Source organism: Phalacrocorax carbo, chromosome 13, assembly GCF_963921805.1.
Source record: "Phalacrocorax carbo chromosome 13, bPhaCar2.1, whole genome shotgun sequence".
Taxonomy (NCBI): Eukaryota; Metazoa; Chordata; class Aves; order Suliformes; family Phalacrocoracidae; genus Phalacrocorax; species Phalacrocorax carbo.
Genome location: NC_087525.1, coordinates 17,613,968 through 17,630,590, shown reverse-complemented (window position 1 = coordinate 17,630,590; position 16,623 = coordinate 17,613,968). Strand labels below are relative to the sequence as shown.

Here is a 16,623-nt window from a genome sequence, read left to right as displayed (position 1 = left end):
TAGGCAATGGCTGCTCATGAAAGTCGTAAAATAAGAGCACTGGAGCCCTAATTTTATAGTGCTTTTTAAATGATTTTCAAATGGTCCAGCTGCTTTGTGCCACAATAACACAAGGCAGAGATATTTACGCCAGCGATAACAAGCATGCATCAGCCTGCCCGAGCTGCTCTCCGCAGGCAGCCTGCGTTAGGCGAAACACACATGGGAAGCTGATACTTGCCAGTGCGGATTGATCACGATTGCGCCGGGGCTAGAGCGATCCTGGGAAGCTGCTTTTTCCACCAGACAACTTGATTGTTTTTCTTGTCTGTGTCTCGCCTGCGAAGCACGGGATGTACGTGGCTGGCGATGCTCGGTCTATTTTGACACTTGAGGCCCTGCCAGCTCAGTATGCCTCTTAGGCCATACCGTCCTTGGCAGACTTCTCTGTTCGGAGCTAGGAGGGCAAATTCAGCCCTGGGTCACACCGCTGGTTTTTGGTGGGAGTTCCCCTGGGGATTAATTTGGCCCCAGCGTAGGTGTTCCGATGCCTTGCTGTTATCTTGCACAGAAATGCTCGCACGTGGTGAATGAACTCTGGGCAAACGCTACATAGTTCTGCTGAGATGCCGGAATTGCCACCAGCATCTTTCCCCAGGTATTTTACTTCTGCATGTCTAGGACTTAAGTCTAACACTACGATTTGTTTTCCGGGACTGCTCTAAGATGAGAGCTACCCAAGGGCGGTTTAGCTTAGCTTGTCAATTTGGGTAGTAATTTCAAAAGCCTGATTAGTATTCTATCTCTGCAGTCCCCTTGCCTTTGTGAGACGTTGACAGAAGACAGGGAACTGGGAGAAACCTGTCTTCTGAGCAAGCGGAGTAGGGCTGAAAGGCCAGTTCCTTTTGAAATATTCCTATAAAAATTAAAGAGCTTGGCTCTTTCTGTGTTCACTAGCGCTGGAGACACAGTAGTGCTTGTGTAAAGAGAATTTTACACCATGGGAATGGGGAATTCTGAGCATGAAAAGAAGGCTAACTTATGGCTGAAAATTTATCACATATACTGTAAATCTCAGGTGGATAAAGGCAAGGCAGAGCTGGACAGAGGGCATGGTGGGACGTCGGTACCTCTGGAAAGTCCCCGGCCATTGAGCTGCTATCTTCATCAGGGTGAGAAAATTCTGTCCCCATCTGGGTGACTTCTTGTACGTGTTGGACTACAACATTTCCCCCCCTTTTCATTTGCTGTGCAGGAAATCAGGTTAGCACCTTCTTATATCCAGGGCTATCCTTCAGAGCTTTAGCTTTAAACAGGGGCCTGTTTTCTCTTGGAGTTGAGTTTTCTGTGTTTTAATGAGCAGAATGGACAACAAGCAGGGAATGTATCCTAGAGGAGGACCTAGCACATTTGTTGCCTCCTTTTACCCAAATGACTGAGGAGTGACTGGAGTATACAAAATTCAGAAACCCTCTGCCCCCTAAACAGAGAGGTAGGTTTGATGCCAAAGCTTTAGGTATGTTTCTTTCATCTTTATCTCAAATTCAGATTGTCTGTCTGACATTTCTCCCTGTCACTTTGATCTTTTTTTATTTCATAAGAGTTTACATACCCTGTGTATACTGTATCTCGGTTCACTATCTAAATCCTGCAGCTTGATGAAATTGCTCGCCACTGGGTAACTCTGGGTAGCATTGCCTGGAGGAAAGTGATGGAAGATCATACGGTAAGTCAGCACAAGGGAAGTAGATCTGCTTTTTCTAAGAATACAGTGAAGCACGATTTCCCTTCAAAATAGAAAACGAATACATGTAGTGCTGTTCCAGGCTGCACGGAATAGTGCCACGGTCACAGAGTGCGTAAGTTCGTACTTCTGCCTCACTCGCATCTCATCTCAGCTCTGAGAGATCCAATTTACAGCAGCTGAGATAAAGTAGTCTCCAGGGTATTATATTCATCCCTTTCATAAATCAAGAACCACTTTTTTTTGTTACTAGAGATCTGAGTCCAGAAAGACAGGAAAACACATGGCATCAGGCTTTGTAAATGGCCAGTTGGCATGTCTCTACGACAGCTCTTTGCAGCTTTTGGCTGTTTCTCAAACCAGAAAGTAACAATTTTTGTGTTGTGTATTCTGATGAATCAACCCGGAAAAACTTAAAAAAACCTGTGGTTTCCTACTGAGAGCTCAGAACTTTCTCTCCACTCACTAAAATACAGCATCATTCCCTTTTATAATTGCTTCTTTTTTCCCCTCCTGCTACAGAGGAACACTCTGATGGTTACCAGTAGACCGCGTGTGATCCTTGCCACTGATGTGGACATTGTTTTGTTGGTAACTCCTAATCTTTCAGGATCCTGCTGCCCCACCACCCGCCAACGGAGGCAGTGTCTGTAAGTGGATAATTGGGCTTACCCAAGTGGTGGAGTGAGCTTTAGTTAATGCTGCTGAAGTAATTTGTGATCGCTTAATGACAGCGCTGTGTAAGGGCAGCGGCTTACCGCCAGGAGAGGGACTCACCATTTGGCCTTGCGAATGCGCTCAGAGGCGGCACAGAAATGCGCGCCAGGGTGAGAGTCGACCAAGTCCTCTGCAGGCATTCCATAATAATGCGATTCCTGGCCACAGACAGTTTGGTCTCCTTTGCTTCCCCCTGCAGAAAGTGCTGCGTGCGGTGCATGGGTGGCAGCAAGCCTCCTCACGTCTTCCTTGTTACGGGCTATGGCGCTGTGGAGAGCCACGTACGGAAGCTCACCACAAAAAGCAGCTCGAAGTATCTTGTTGCCTTGTAATGTATGGCTGTCTGTAGAGCCCAGTGCCCACCACGCTTCGGGATGTGTTGTATAAGAAAGAGTAAAAGAAAGGTAAAAGGTTGTGACTTCTGAATATATTCAAAATATATGTGGAAAATGCAGAATTCCAAGTTGTTTCAGTCCTGCAAAGATAGTTTCCTGCCTATAACTTCCTGTAGATTTTGCACGTGTTACAGGCTCTGTTTGGCTACAAAGGCATTGGGAATTAGTGGCCCAAACACCTTAGAAAAACTCGCTTCTTAAGGTAGCTCGGGTCCCCCTGTAATTGGACTCGAAACGTGTCTGTTGGAAGAGCGCGCTCGGGTTCTGGCATAGCCTGTAACCATTTCGCCTCAGCCTGTAACTGTACGGAGTTTCGTTGCTGGAGTGGTATTAGCCTTCCCAGTTGATAGCCCGCCTGCTTAAACTCAGCGTGAAGTTTGATTTCTGCAGGATATTTTACATCTTGCGCCCTCAGCTGCTTATTATGTAGCACTTTTAACAATATTTTACCTTTCAGCCCAAAGGGTCTTGGCCTTGGCCCGGAGTATCAGCAATGGCTGATAGCCAGACAAATATTTAATAATCAGTTTGTTGACCATTACAAAGTCCTCCAGGATGAAAGACATCATGTAAAGTCAGCCATCCCTACTTTAATTTACTAGAGATATTTAACTTGTTTAAAGAGGCTGATCACCAAATGTCTGAAAGTCATAAGGAGAAATATTTCTTATAAAATACAGCGTCAATTCTAGATTGGTCTTTCAGTAGGTCCTCAAAAACTGCACATAACCGGTTCCACAGAAACAAGCAGTGACAATTTATGATCCTGCTTCGGGTTGTTTTAGCTATAGCAGAAGTCCCGATGCTGGCACTGGCTTGCTCAGTAACAGAAAATCCTCTCTTTATTGCCTTCACTGAGTGTTGGGATGGGCCCTCAGTGCAAATCCTCTCTGTATTCCCCATTTCCACCTCAGAAAGAAGCCATGAAGCCTTATTCTCAGGTTTGTTCATATTTGTGTTATTGATGTTGGCAGAATAAAGAGCTTTCCATTTATAGCACTTTATAAACTTCCAGTTTCACTGATCACACCCGGTAACTCTGTATTTAAACTCAGTATTAGAAATCAGCTGTTGCATTAGCAAACAAACCTGTTTACATCTTTATTCCTGCTAGATGAATGTTCTCCAAATTCATCTTTTCCTTACTACGTGTACACACGGTTGTTATCTACACATGTTTTTGCCCACCATTTTTTTCAGGAGATAGAATGCAATTGAAAATAAACACGCAAGAACAATTTGGAACATATATTCTCACAGGTTTTAAAAGGAGGTCTTAAAACTGGTTTTAGAATAATGTCTAAAAGCAAATGGCGGTGTTAAGACAATATGATTTCAGTGATTTTTATGGAGTCTCAAATCTTTGCTTTTACTCCCTGTCTGGCTCAATTCTGCAAATCCTTATTTCTCCAAATGGTTCTAATAAAGTAAAACAGTTGATTTCCAAGTACAGTTATGAGGTTTAACTGGAAAGGCAAAGGCTGGTTTCCCGCTCTCACCACCAAAGCAGTTCGGCGCAGTACTGCGTCTGGTGCTGGCTTCTGCCTTTCCCCACCCAGGGCCCGGCCAGCACAGCCGTGCTCCTGGCTGCCCACTGGCTGCCCACTGGTGGGCACTGGTGGGCACTGGTGGGCAGCCACCCGCTCTGCACAGGCCTCATCTGCGGCGTGTCACGCTCCTGATTAGAAACGCGGTGAGATTAGGAAGCAGGCTGCAATTTGTAAGCTGTGTTTAGAAAATCTGGGTTTATTTCTCCAGCGTCATCTAGCTCATTTTCAGGCTTTCCTTTTTCGTAGCTAAAAGAACGTCCACTTTTAGCTGTGATCAGTGGGCAGTTAGCCAAAGGATCGTTAGTTCCTCCTGCTTCTCTCGTTTAGGAATTATTGTAATTGTACTTTCCGGATATTTCAACAAGTTTGCAACCTGCTGGTGGCGGGAGGAACTTGTTTTGGTATAACACTGGGCACTAGGCAAGTAGAGCACAGATGACCGCGTGCTTTCCCCATGCCCCAGAGTGAAACAACCATCTGCACAGGTTTGAGAAATAAACAGTGAGGTCTGCTGTCGTTCAGAATATCCATATTTTTTTGTCAGAAATTTCAACTGCAAAACAAGTTGTCATACAAACAGCAAAAGTTAGAATATTTCTTTTTAATGTGAACATTTCCATGCTAGTTAAAAATAAACTGAGAAAGCTAAAAACCAATCATAGCTCAATTTTGAGGCTACTCAGGATCATGAGTCTGTCGTGTGCTTTATATGGTCACTGTTGCAGCATTTATAAAACCTATATGTTGAATAATTATAAAATAATGCAAAGCAATAAAGAGAGTCTTGTTCTCTTTTTAATTAATTTTATTCTGTTCTGTAGGTTCCTTCTTTACGGGACAGACCTTTTGCTTTCCTCTGTGCTAATCCTAAGTCTATTTTAAGGCAATGAAGTTTAACCACGCTAAATAAAGTAGTTGGACAGCCTATGTTAACAGGCACTGTCTTCCCCAGCCCTGCAGAACAGCTCAGCCTCAAATAACACTTGCATATTGCCTATGTAGAGATTAGGCCACTCTTCACCCACGTGATTTAATTCCACCTTGCAGCTGTCCCGAATATCTGGCTGTTCCCGGGCCGGGGCGGTGCCAGGCTCGGGCCCTCCTGGGCTGACGGGGTCTGACCCTCTGCAGGCGCTGACCCCTCCGGCGGCCACACGCAGATCTGGGCCGGGGGGAGCCAGCTGGGTGCTGCTGCAGAATCCACCGGGGAGATTTTCCGCTGAAGCGTGCTCTTTGCTGCCGCTTGATGTTCCCAAGCAGGTGGCCGTCCCTAAATACGGCACGCGCCTCGACGCCTCCCTGGATTAGCTCAGCGCTACGTCCCTGAGGGAACAGGGAACAGCCGCAGCAATGAAAAGCCTGCATTAAGCGAATCTTATGCAAAAAACCACCCTGCTACTGCCCTCCCCACGTAAGCTATATTGCTGTGCCTGCCAGCACAGAGCTTGCCTCGTGAAAGACATGTCGGTCAACACAACCGAGACACCGTCCCAGGTGCCTCATGTGACCCAGTTCTAATAATAAGCTACCGGGAAAGGGGATGGCTCACACTAGGGGCCAGTTCAAAATAAAGACCATGAGAGCAGCTGTCTGGGCCTCACCAAAGGTCCATCAAGCCCGCTACCCTGCACCTGACTGTGGCTGTAAGCGGATGCCTCCAGAACACACAAGCATGAATTATACCGCTTTCTAACACTCTCCCAGCTGGCTGCAGCTCATGAGCTTCCAGCTCTGGATGGAGTTTCAAGTATTTGTAACCCTGAATGGCTTTTTCTTCCATAAAGCTTTCCAGTTACCCCCTGAACATTTACAGGCTTTTATCCTCTGCAGCATCCTGTGGCAAGGCGTTACACAAGCTCCCCTAAACCCCTCGCTCTTGTTTCAGACCTGGCTTCTACAGACTTCATCTGATGCTCTCAGTTCTTCTACTGGAAAATAAAATGAAGAGAAGTTTCCGCTGGAATTTTACACGGCACCCTTCAGGTGACACTGGGGTTTTGTGATTGCTTTAAGCAGATTCAAGTCTGCCACAGCTGGGGCAGTTCCTTTCACCGTGCTCTCTGCTGACAGGCACACGCTTGCAGCCTCGGCTGAGCCGGCGCTAGCCCGCATGACCCACTTGGTAAGGTGTCTTAAAAGAACAAGAAATTGGTTTTCATATCATCTTTAAAGGAGGTCTAACTCTTCTTTCTGGAATAGTCCTTTCCCACAGGAGGAGCTTGTTCCTGAGCTGTATGCGCTCCGCTGTGGGCTTCATCAGATGCATCCTTCAGCTAAATACTAAAAAAAAACTACTTGAAAAGGGATTAAGAAATTAAGAATAGATTGAGGAGAGACTCCATGGTACGATAAGGCACGCCTGGGGCAGGAAGGCCTGTGTGCCTCAGAGGAGATGGAAGCGGCTCCTCGTCCGGCTGGCAGCCGCTGCGGGCTCCCGGCAGGGTACGCGGCACCGCTGCGTGAGCCTAGGTGCTCTGCCCGGCTTACCTGTGGGTACTTCAGTGTCTTTCACAACGGGACCCTCCCTCAGTTAGGAGTTAACATTCAGGGCCTTCAGCCTGCCGCATTGTGCTGGCCCTGCTGACAGACGTGCGGTTTCTGAACAAAGTGCCACTGGCGAGGCAGTATTTTCCTTTTGTTTCGGTTCCTTAGCCTAACTTGCCAGAGCAATGTTTGAAATACAAGTTTTCCTGCTGACAGTGGAAAACAGTGAAGCACTAATGTCATGTCCCATCATGACCTGCAGTGCGGATAGTGTCAGTGACAAGTGAGAGGTCTCTTCTCCTTCTAGCGCAGCACGGCAGACCGTCCGTTCCGTTTTATGATGTTATAGGACTAACTCTGTCACTTTTGCTCATGCTGACTGGAATCTTTTCCCCTGAGCAGACCTGGAGCCAAAGCTAAGCTGCGTATAAGGAAGGGAGCAATACGGGCAGGCAGGAAATATAGGCAGTGCTAACTCTGCAGATTTAACGCACTTCTGTGATTTGCCAGTGCCCTTGAAAAGAGCTTCTAACTAATTCATTCCCTCCGCTGGGGTAAGTTAGTCTTGCTGTGCAGGATCACTACCATCTCATCGGTGGCATGGACGCCGTACTGACTCAGCGTCGCTCTGTGCTCTTCTCTGCCCTGGAGAAACAATGCTCTCCCAGGATGAGCAGTAGCTCCGAGAGCAGGTACTAATTTACAACAGGAGCAGCTTTCACAGCTGTGGCTTTGCGGGACAGATGTTCAGGGGCACGCAAAGCATTATCCTGATGGGAGGCTCCATTAATCTTGCTCACATGTGTCTAATTTTGCCCAGCCTAAAGCCATTAAGATGCATTATTTCACTCACATGAATTTCAGATTTTTCAATGCCATGTCTTCAAACGTTTCCAGACTAAAATCTACTGCATCGTGACTGAAGTATAAATTATAATGAAATATTAACTCATATAAATCCCTATTAATTCTAATGGAGAACTTCAAAGCAAACCCAGCTCCTCCTCCACCACTCTGCTGCTTTGCGAGGTATAAAGATTGTCCCAGCACCGTTGGATTTTAAATGTGATTTTCTATTTGATCTTTTTACACTACAGTAGTGTCTTCCCTTTCTCTCTTCACTGGAGCTCTTGGGCAAGATTTTGGAAAATCTGAACAGACATTTGCACAGACCTCTGAAAGGATCTTAAATATGCTTATTTTGCAAAGCATTTGTGTACACTGAAATAGGGAGGGATGTCTACATTCCCATAAGTGCTAGGCAGAATCAGCATTTGTGTCAGAACCTCTCCAAGAATTACGGAGGATACGGGGGTCTGGGAAGGAAGCGGTTCAACCCATAAGTCAACACTACTTAAGTCTTCTAATAACCTTGCAAGTCTCTTCCAGCAGAGAAGAAAATGATCAGAAGTGGTGCTTCAAATGCTAACAAGCAAGCAGAAATGTATTTACTTAATCTGGCAGGGAAGGTTTATAAGGTCAGCTAATCAATAAATCAAACCAGTAGCACAGGGCAAAAATAGATTCGATTATTGCTTCATGGTTCACCGCAAGGCAACAAGATAATTTTCAGGCAGAGTGGTAGCATGAATTTCAAATGCTGGTGCTGTAATAAAAATCATATTGGTGTAAGTACCGATTAACTGGTGATAGGAAAAGTGACACCCTCAAATAAGCTTAAAACGAATTTGTAACAATTAAGCCTAGCCATTGATGTAAGCTAGCTCAGTTCCTACCTGCTGTTAAACCAGAGATGATTCAAAGCCACTTACAGAGAACTGATTTGGGATAATTTGGAGGGAGAGTGAACTGATGAACTCAAAGCTTACAAAATGGTTTGAAGGTCTGACATGATTTTTTTAATGTCCTCAATATACTCCATAATATACATTATCTTGCCGAAAATATATTTACACTAGGAAAGGTTTGCGGGTTTGCTGACCCAGAGACTGCAGAGAGAGCTGCACAGAGTTTGTTCTGCTGGTGTGGGGTCTCCAGGCTGTCACAGTTTTCTGTAGCGCTGCAATGTTTAGCAGACCAGTGAAAGAGGAATGCTTCTGTAGCGGTGCCCGGGCTCCTAAGAAATTGCCCTCACCACATCACCAGCCCTAAAACACAAAAAGCTTTTCTTATAACTGTAACCAAATGAGGAAGCTGGTCAAGTTACACTCCCAAGTAAAGGGGACTCAAGCTTACTGTACTGCTAGGTGCAATTATTGAACTTGCCTCTGGCATTAGCACAAACCAGGAACGCACTCAGTCCATCTCAACCAGAGGAGTCATCTGGTAGCACCACGCTAGGTGCAGCAGCTCTGCAGCGCACAGTCCTTACGGTGCTCATTGTTGACTGCGCTGGTCTTGGAGAAATTGAGCTATCAAAATTAATCCGTCTACAGTTCTGTTGACTTTTTTCTTTGATGCACAATTTTCTTCATTTTTTCAACATGCGTTGATCATAGGAAGCTGTATGTGCACAATGGCTGTGAAGGCTGAAACTCAGAACAGTGAAGGTAAATGGGTTTGCCCTTTCAGCCATCCTTTTTTTGCCGTAGCTGAACATCCAAATTTCGCAGGTGTTTCAGAAAGCCACGATTGGGTGAAATCCATCGATGTTGCTTCACTGTTTTGATGGCTTCAACCAACGAGAGGTGGTGATTTATCATCAGATATGCTAGGACTAGGGAAGCTGACCTGCTTACTCCAACTGCACAATGTACCAGAATTTTTGCTGATTAAAAACAAAAATTTAAAAATAATTATAACCATAGAAGAGAAGCAGCAGATGAATTTTAATTTAAAGGGAAGGCAAACCCTTTGTGCCTTCTCCAGCTTGCTCAGAGTAACACCGCAGACATGATATATTTCTCACCCTTTTGACAGATCACGTGCACTGCTAACAATTAAGTCTGATTTGCAATTGTTACACTCACTTGTATGAGAAGTGCCATGAGATCCCAACCTGATCTCAGAAACTCTGGTAAATCAAAGAAAAGCCTGTAATGAGAGTTGTTCTGTAATGAGGGAGAGTAATTAAGTTGTTTTGTTGTGAGCAAGAGGAAAATCAGACCCACTGGTTTCAGAGGGGCTTACTTAGGTGAAGAATGCTAGAATCTGGCCTGAAAGGATGGCACTAACACATTAGCCACCAAGAAAAACGACTGGCCTAGTACCATTGCATAATGAGGCAATTTGCTGCGACTGTAATTCTCTTTCGAAGGCAGAACCTGGGATACAGATTGAGACAGCTCCATTAACGCCAGTTTACTCATGCTAAGAAATGGTCTTTCATGTAATACAGGTTAATTAGTATTTTATTGCACCAGTGCCAAGAAGCTCAGTCTCCTGTTCAACGTGCTATAAATCTCCTTGGGGGCACAGCCCTGCAGGCCTGGTTCACACGAGAAGCTCATCTGCAATATATGAGCCTCTCCATGCAGTTGGCGGCCGTAGAAACCAGGACTTTTGTCTCTTTATTAATTTGTTCTTAAAAATGAAGCTGCCATGAGAGGGTCTCAAGAGAAGGTGTCCATTTTAAATGTATGGGTTTCCTTCTCCCTTTTTGAACCAGCCTTTCCTTCCAGATATTTTTCTCCCTACTCTGTCTCTTCTCCTCTCTGCCCTGGTCTCTCTCCTGCACTGGTCATCTTTTTTCTCATATCAACTTTTTGGGACCTAGTCAGAGCTACACGCACGCACCCAGCGCTCCCTCCTCCCACCGCACAGGTGACCAGAGGCTGGCCGGAGACCATGGACCGACTTGTCCACCACCACTTGTGGGGCCAACCTGTTACAAGAGGCTGCCAACTCACATGGAAATGCGACCAACGATAATTTCATACCTCCTGGCGTGTTCAGGGCATTGTGGATAAATTGTGCTGCAGAGAAAAAGAACTGGCTTATATCAAAGCCTGGGAGGTCGTGGGCTAGTACACCGTAGTAATGAATGGTCGCTCCGTAGAAGTCCTGGCCTCCGTGGCTGTACGCCGTGCCGTGGGCAGCATTTAACACATGGGTCACACCCATCTTCCACAGAACAAATCTGTTGTGAGCTGTAACTCTAAGGAAAAGACAAATTGAGATGGGTGCAGAGATATTTGTGGAGCAGGAGACACTGCGATTGCATCTCCCAAGCCATTTGCTAGAGCCTCAGCCCATGCATTGCTTCTAAGGGCTAACCGAGAAGCAAGTACCAGCTTAGGCATAATTTTATCTCAGAAACTGCACTGCCTGCAGTGTAAAAGGCATCAATTAGCAAAACCATGACCTGTTTAAAGCCGCACTATGCTACCAGGCATGCTAACAGAACGTATGGCAGAGGTGTGTCCATACAGCTGTACTTACAGGTCTCCTAAGAAGAGATTAGGCCACACTTCATCAACATGGTTGCAAGAGGACCGCCCCGTGTTCAGGAGCTGCTCGATTTCTTTAAGGGAGGGGACATCTCCCGTGCATGCCCCAGCGCCTGCGGGTTCCCGGGGGCCCAGCGCCTCCGCCCCAGACATGTCGAGAGCCGGGGCAGCCCCCACTCCCCGCGGCCAGAGGCACGGCGCTGTGCGCTGGGGTGCTGCCAGCCCCGACGGCGGTCACGGGGCAGGCGGGAGATGGGCTGGGGCGGGTGCTGGGCAGCAGCTCCCGCCGCCAAGCCAGGCCGCCCCCCGCGCTGCGGCATCCCCCGAACTCCTGCCCAGGGCTGGCCGCTCGCCTCTGCGTTGCCCTGACAGACACAGCCAGTTGAAAAAGAATGCATGTACTGAACCGAGCCTTACTGGTTCCTTACTGGTTCCAGTTGGCTCCCCAGAGCTGGGGGTGTCAGCTGCATGCAGCAGCAGCCCCCTGCCCGCAGGACGCCCATCAAGAGACGGCCGTGACTGCCCTCAGCAGTGTCCTCGGCGCAGCAGCAGCAGTCAGCTGCATCTGCTGGTTCATCACGAGTGCTTAAAGCCCGATAAAGGAAAAACAGAAACCTGTCCGGTGCAAGAGGAATGGCGACTAGCTCCCAGGAACAACTGTCTCCACGTTACTTTCAGGTGCTTAAAAACAGAGCTGTGGAAGGGTCAGAAATGCACCAACACACCCTGCCAACATGGTCCCCTGGAGGTTAAACACCAAGTGGATGATGATCTCTTGCCTATCACCAATAATCTAGAGAAATGTATTTCTTGAAGCTACTGTTTTTTCACCAAGTAAAATGATCTGAGCCTAACTGTATGTGTATGTTTAAGCTCTTCTATTGCAGTCACTGTTTTCACCAATGTGTTAATACAATACACCTGCCACATATTGTATGATACCTCCTGCTGCTGAAAAGAGAACAAAGAATGTGAGTATAATGGTTGTCAGGTGAAACTTGTAAGCCACTGAGTTAATTTATATAGGAAGGTCTGGTGAGCCACATGTTGGGGAGCCATCCTGTCAAACTGCAATAGCGGTGGGTCCTTTCAAGTGCTGCAGTGCCCGTGCTTCTGGTCTGCGGGGTGCGTGACTCCTGGCAGGGGGCTGCGAAGCTGTCGGCGATGGAGCAACAGGGCAAAACATGAGAAATGCTCGTGCTTTTTGTAAGCCTGGAAGCTGATGTGCAGAGCACAGACTCTACCAAAGGAGTCCAGAAGAGAAAGCGACCTCAGAGAAGCTTGCTGCTGATATCATCCCCTGTAGAAAAAGGGCACTGAATGGAAGGAACCCTTGCTCAGGTCTGAACCACCTTTATTCCACATGCACTGATTCACTGTGATGGGGAGAGGGTTTGCTTTATTTTATTTTATCAAGAGTCTTATCATGAAGAGCTGTTTGAAACCATGTATTAAAGTCTGGGCTAATTAACTAGGCTTAGGAGTACTCAGGTTGAGAGGTCACCCTAATACAAGGCAATACTTTCCAGTATCAGAGGGCTGAAATTGTATGCAAGAGAAAACAATGTGACTTGGTTTAGAGTCTTTCATGAAACAGAAATTGTTAAAATTCTGTGGATTTAGAGAAGAAACTGTTTTAAGAGCCTCCTGTATAAAAAGAGACTGTTCATTCCCATTGCCATATGTGTTCTGGCCTAAAAGGTGAAATAAGAGAAACTGCAAGCACCAGTGCTGCAGTACGTATTTAGAGGGGCCGAGGGACATGCAGCCAGGCTCTGCTGTGAGGGGTGCAACCGGCTGGCCAGATCCAGCAGAGGAGAGACCTGCAAAAATGGGTAAAGTTATACTGCAAGCACTACATACATGTCCTTAATACGTTACTTTTTTCTCTGTTTTGTTCTTCTTTTTTTTCCTTTGGTAAACTAGTGCTTTTTAAGCTGATTGATTTGTGCTCATGAATGAGGAAAACTAACTGACCGAGCAGGTATAAGTTTAATTTAGTTTACTTTTCTCACGCTTCTGGGTGGAGGCTCAAGCTGAGGCTTTACTAGCAGGTTTTTTAAAACGTAAACCCAGCTCTTTTGTTGCTAATCAAGTTCTGTCAGAAATGTGACACTCATGTTTAATCCTGGCCTTTTCAGCTGCAAAACTTTCATTGGCCTCTACCTCAAACGCAGCGACTGAGAATTCAGTTTATCTGCGGCTTGAAAGCTTTCAAGCAGAGAAACCCGAACTCCAGAAGAATGATCTCCAAGCCCTGTGTGCCTCCAACATTTGTATGGCATACCTCCATTTGCTTCAAAATGCTGACCTTCCACACCTAGCATCTTCTAAACCTGTAATAGTCTGTAAGCATGACTTTGGTAAAGCTGTGTTACTGACTTCCTCCCCCCCGCCCCCAGGAGCTGTCTTTGAAACAAACAGGAGACACAAATCTGGCTTTCAGACCAGCTCTGTTATGCATTAACCCACAGGTGTAACCTCACTAGAAAGAATCCCAGAATCCCAGGCTGGGAGGGACCTCAGGGATCATCATCTAGTCCAACCTTTCTAGGCGGAGCCCAGTCTAGACAAGATGGCCCAGCACCCTGTCCAGCCGACTCTTAAAGGTGTCCAACGTGGCCGAGTCGACCCCTTCCCTGGGGAGATTATTCCAGTGGGTGACTGTCCTCACTGTGAAAAATTTTCCTCTCGTGTCCAACCAGAATCTCCCCAAAAGCAACTTGTGTCCATCCCCCCTTGTCCTCTCCTTGTAAAAAGGGAGTCTCCATCTTCCTTCGTAACTACGAATAAGACCACCTCTTCCCTTGTCTGCCATTCTGCCCACAGCACTGGGCTTGGATGTCTCGGAATATACCTCTCCTTCCATGTGTTTACACAGGATTTAGCCATCAGGTCTGTGGGTCAATGCAGGACAGTCAGGCTCTTCTCTACTGAGACATACCTTGACATGAAACCCCCAAGACGCTGGAGAGCCTTCTCAGCAGAAGTCCTTCCCTAAGTGAAGCTGAAGGCTTTGTTCTATTGCTCTTGGAGCACCTTATTTTGTCCTTGTGTTAACATTCAGGGAAAGGCCATAATTCTCTGACTTTGTGAAGAATTGTAGTATTTAGTTTATATGAAAGTACCCTGAATGCAAAAAATGGAAAGCATGAACTTAGCTTTGTCCTCAAATCTGGCAGGACATTCCTTCCAGGTGTAACCTCTTGTCCAGATGGGTTTGGCTCTCCACAGCTTTGCTTTGTTCTTGGCCCTTCTGAAGCTACTAAGGATGGATGTAAAAAGCAACAAACTGATATATGGCCACACTGAGTAGAGGCAAAATCAGCTGTCTGTGCAGTAGGGACTTGGAGATTGCAAGAAATTTGGACCTTGTCCTGAGTACTGGGATGGTGGGCAGCTCTAAGCCAAACATCTGTGTGCAATTACATATGATCTTGAAATAGCTGCTGTTTCAGTTGAAATTAATGTGTGATTAATTTTGGAACACCCAACAGAAGGCGCCCTTTTAATCAGTGGACTATGCCTTTGTGATTACTTTGTAGGTAGTACTTGGTGCAATAATCTAAATCAAACATTCCCTGGGTATTACTCTATGAGGTGGCAAAAGTGTAAATGGCCACGGAGTGCTCTAGTAGCACGCACCGTGCCATCATCAGGAAAACACGCAGCGGTCAAACCCAGGACATTCGTGGAGGCTCCACTACTGGAAATACTGCTACAAGCACTGATGTTGTGTCTGTGACACCGTTCCATCTCTCCAGTGAAAACCGGGCAAAATTAAACTCCGTTCACATATCCTGAAAGAAGAAAGTTTTTATAGTGGAAACATGACAGCATGGAAGTTCAGCCAGCTGTGATTCTATAGATACAGTCGCCTCCAACTGCAAAAGATCTACTCCTTTCACTCATCAGCCTGGTTTGGGGATGTGAGTTTTGGGATGGTTAGCTATTGGAGAAGAACTGAACTAACTGAACACTGGTACATTTAGGTCAATACTAAGTGAGACCGTTTTCTGGTGTTCTACAACATTAATGTATTCTTAACATATGGAACAATTTTGGCTGATTAGCACGTGGGGCTTACTCTATTTTTCTCCCTCCCTCCCTCTCTCCCTCCCTCCCTCTCTTCCTCTTTCTTCCCCCACCCCCCTCTAATAAGCTCCTTTTCTGCCTTGAAAAAATAATGATGTTTCACTAATTTTATTAGTTCTTGGGCATTCAGTCCCTGTTTCTTCCATTACGGGAGTAAGACGTTTGAAGATAAAATAGATGCTTGGAAGTTCACACATGACTGATCTAAGTGTGCTTCAACTGAAGTACAGAGATTACAAAGCAACTTTAAGGCAGGACCTGATCTCTAAAAAAATTAGGTTACCAAACAAACCCACCCCAAAACCCAGAAAAAGGAAAAAAGCATGATTTAGATCAATTAGCACTTCTAGTGAAAGATCCCACCCTTCCCTTTGCTAGAAGAGAATTTTCATAAGCAATTCATTCTCCAGTCAGCTGGAGCCTTTCTCACTTGCATACAGTCTTGAGATTTATTTGAGGTAGATTGATTATTTCAAATTATTATTAAATGCTAACAGTATTACTTAATAACAGAGTGTTAAAAAAACCCATTACATTAACACATCTCGTTTTCCTTTGCTATATAATATATTTTAACTAGAGCTAGTTGGGAAATTTCAATATAAATTTCCTTTCTTTTTTTCTGATTAAGTGTCAGCCTGAACATTGAATCTTTATAACTATGTGAATTGAATAAATAGTTTTCAATCTAAAGATGCACCCAGTGTAATTACACATTTTAAAGACCTTTTTTTCATGGCAATCTGCAGTAGTTCTAAAAATATCTGTAACATATTATTTGTCATAACTTCCCAGACTGACATGTCAGCATTGGCACTGCCTGTCAAACTTACATCAACGCGTTCATGTCACATGGCATGAAGTGACATAACTCAAAGTGACGGAATGAGGTTTATTGGAAATTTCTGTTAAATAAAGCACAAACTATTTACATAATTCACCCTTTTAAAGAACATCAAATGTTAGAAGGGAGAAGTAGTTTTCAGCTTGGAAGTGCAGTGGCTAAGCAGCTACTACACGCCTACTTCGATTTGAGAGTTACGAGTTTTAAAGTGTGCTCTTTATCACTTTTCTGTGCAAGCTTATTTGATATTTTTCAAACTATTTGCTAGGTGATGAAACTAGACAGAGCAGAAAAATGCCATTAGCGGTGATAACTTCAGACAGAAGCCAGGTTGCCAAATCACGGCTGCAAACCAGCCCAGCAGAGCCAGGCACGGGGCCACCTCCAAGGGCGTGTGGCCAGGCTCTGCCTTCCCCACTCTCACCGCGGATGCAGCTCCGGGCCAGGGGTTCGCTGCACAGAGATC

The 16,623-nt window shown here is 45.7% G+C and overlaps 2 protein-coding genes and 1 long non-coding RNA gene across 3 annotated transcripts in view; 1 reads left to right on the top strand and 2 right to left on the bottom strand.

Moving 5' to 3' along the window:
• LOC104052930 (dual specificity protein phosphatase 13B) overlaps nt 1–2,575 on the bottom strand; it is a 19,214-nt gene extending 16,639 nt beyond the window's left edge. Inside the window, exons 1-2 of the mRNA XM_064464945.1 lie at nt 2,501–2,575; nt 217–1,677 (exon numbers count right to left, since the gene is read on the bottom strand). The gene's annotated coding sequence lies outside the window, so the exon portion shown is untranslated. The remainder of the gene's footprint in view (nt 1–216; nt 1,678–2,500) is intronic.
• LOC135315627 (uncharacterized) lies at nt 502–16,623 on the top strand. The gene is made up of 3 exons (XR_010375112.1): nt 502–637; nt 12,106–12,189; nt 14,764–16,623. It is a non-coding gene; the product is annotated as an uncharacterized LOC135315627 (long non-coding RNA).
• On the bottom strand, nt 8,105–11,446 carry DUSP13A (dual specificity phosphatase 13A). The gene is made up of 3 exons (XM_009503619.2): nt 11,211–11,446; nt 10,709–10,926; nt 8,105–9,597 (listed from the first exon to the last, which is right to left on the bottom strand). The coding sequence occupies exons 1-3, from the start codon at nt 11,369–11,371 to the stop codon at nt 9,398–9,400; spliced, it is 579 nt and encodes a 192-aa protein (XP_009501914.2). The 5' UTR covers nt 11,372–11,446; the 3' UTR covers nt 8,105–9,397.

Bases quoted from the DNA above. Each gene is read 5' to 3' on its own strand.
- DUSP13A (XM_009503619.2), bottom strand. From the start codon at position 11,371: ATGTCTGGGGCGGAGGCGCTGGGCCCCCGGGAACCCGCAGGCGCTGGG. The intron at 10,927-11,210 runs GTAAGTACAGCT...TCTTTTCCTTAG, and splicing joins AATCTCTTCTTAGGAGACCT to AGTTACAGCTCACAACAGAT. The intron at 9,598-10,708 runs GTATGAAATTAT...GTTTTTAATCAG, and splicing joins TGCCCTGAACACGCCAGGAG to CAAAAATTCTGGTACATTGT.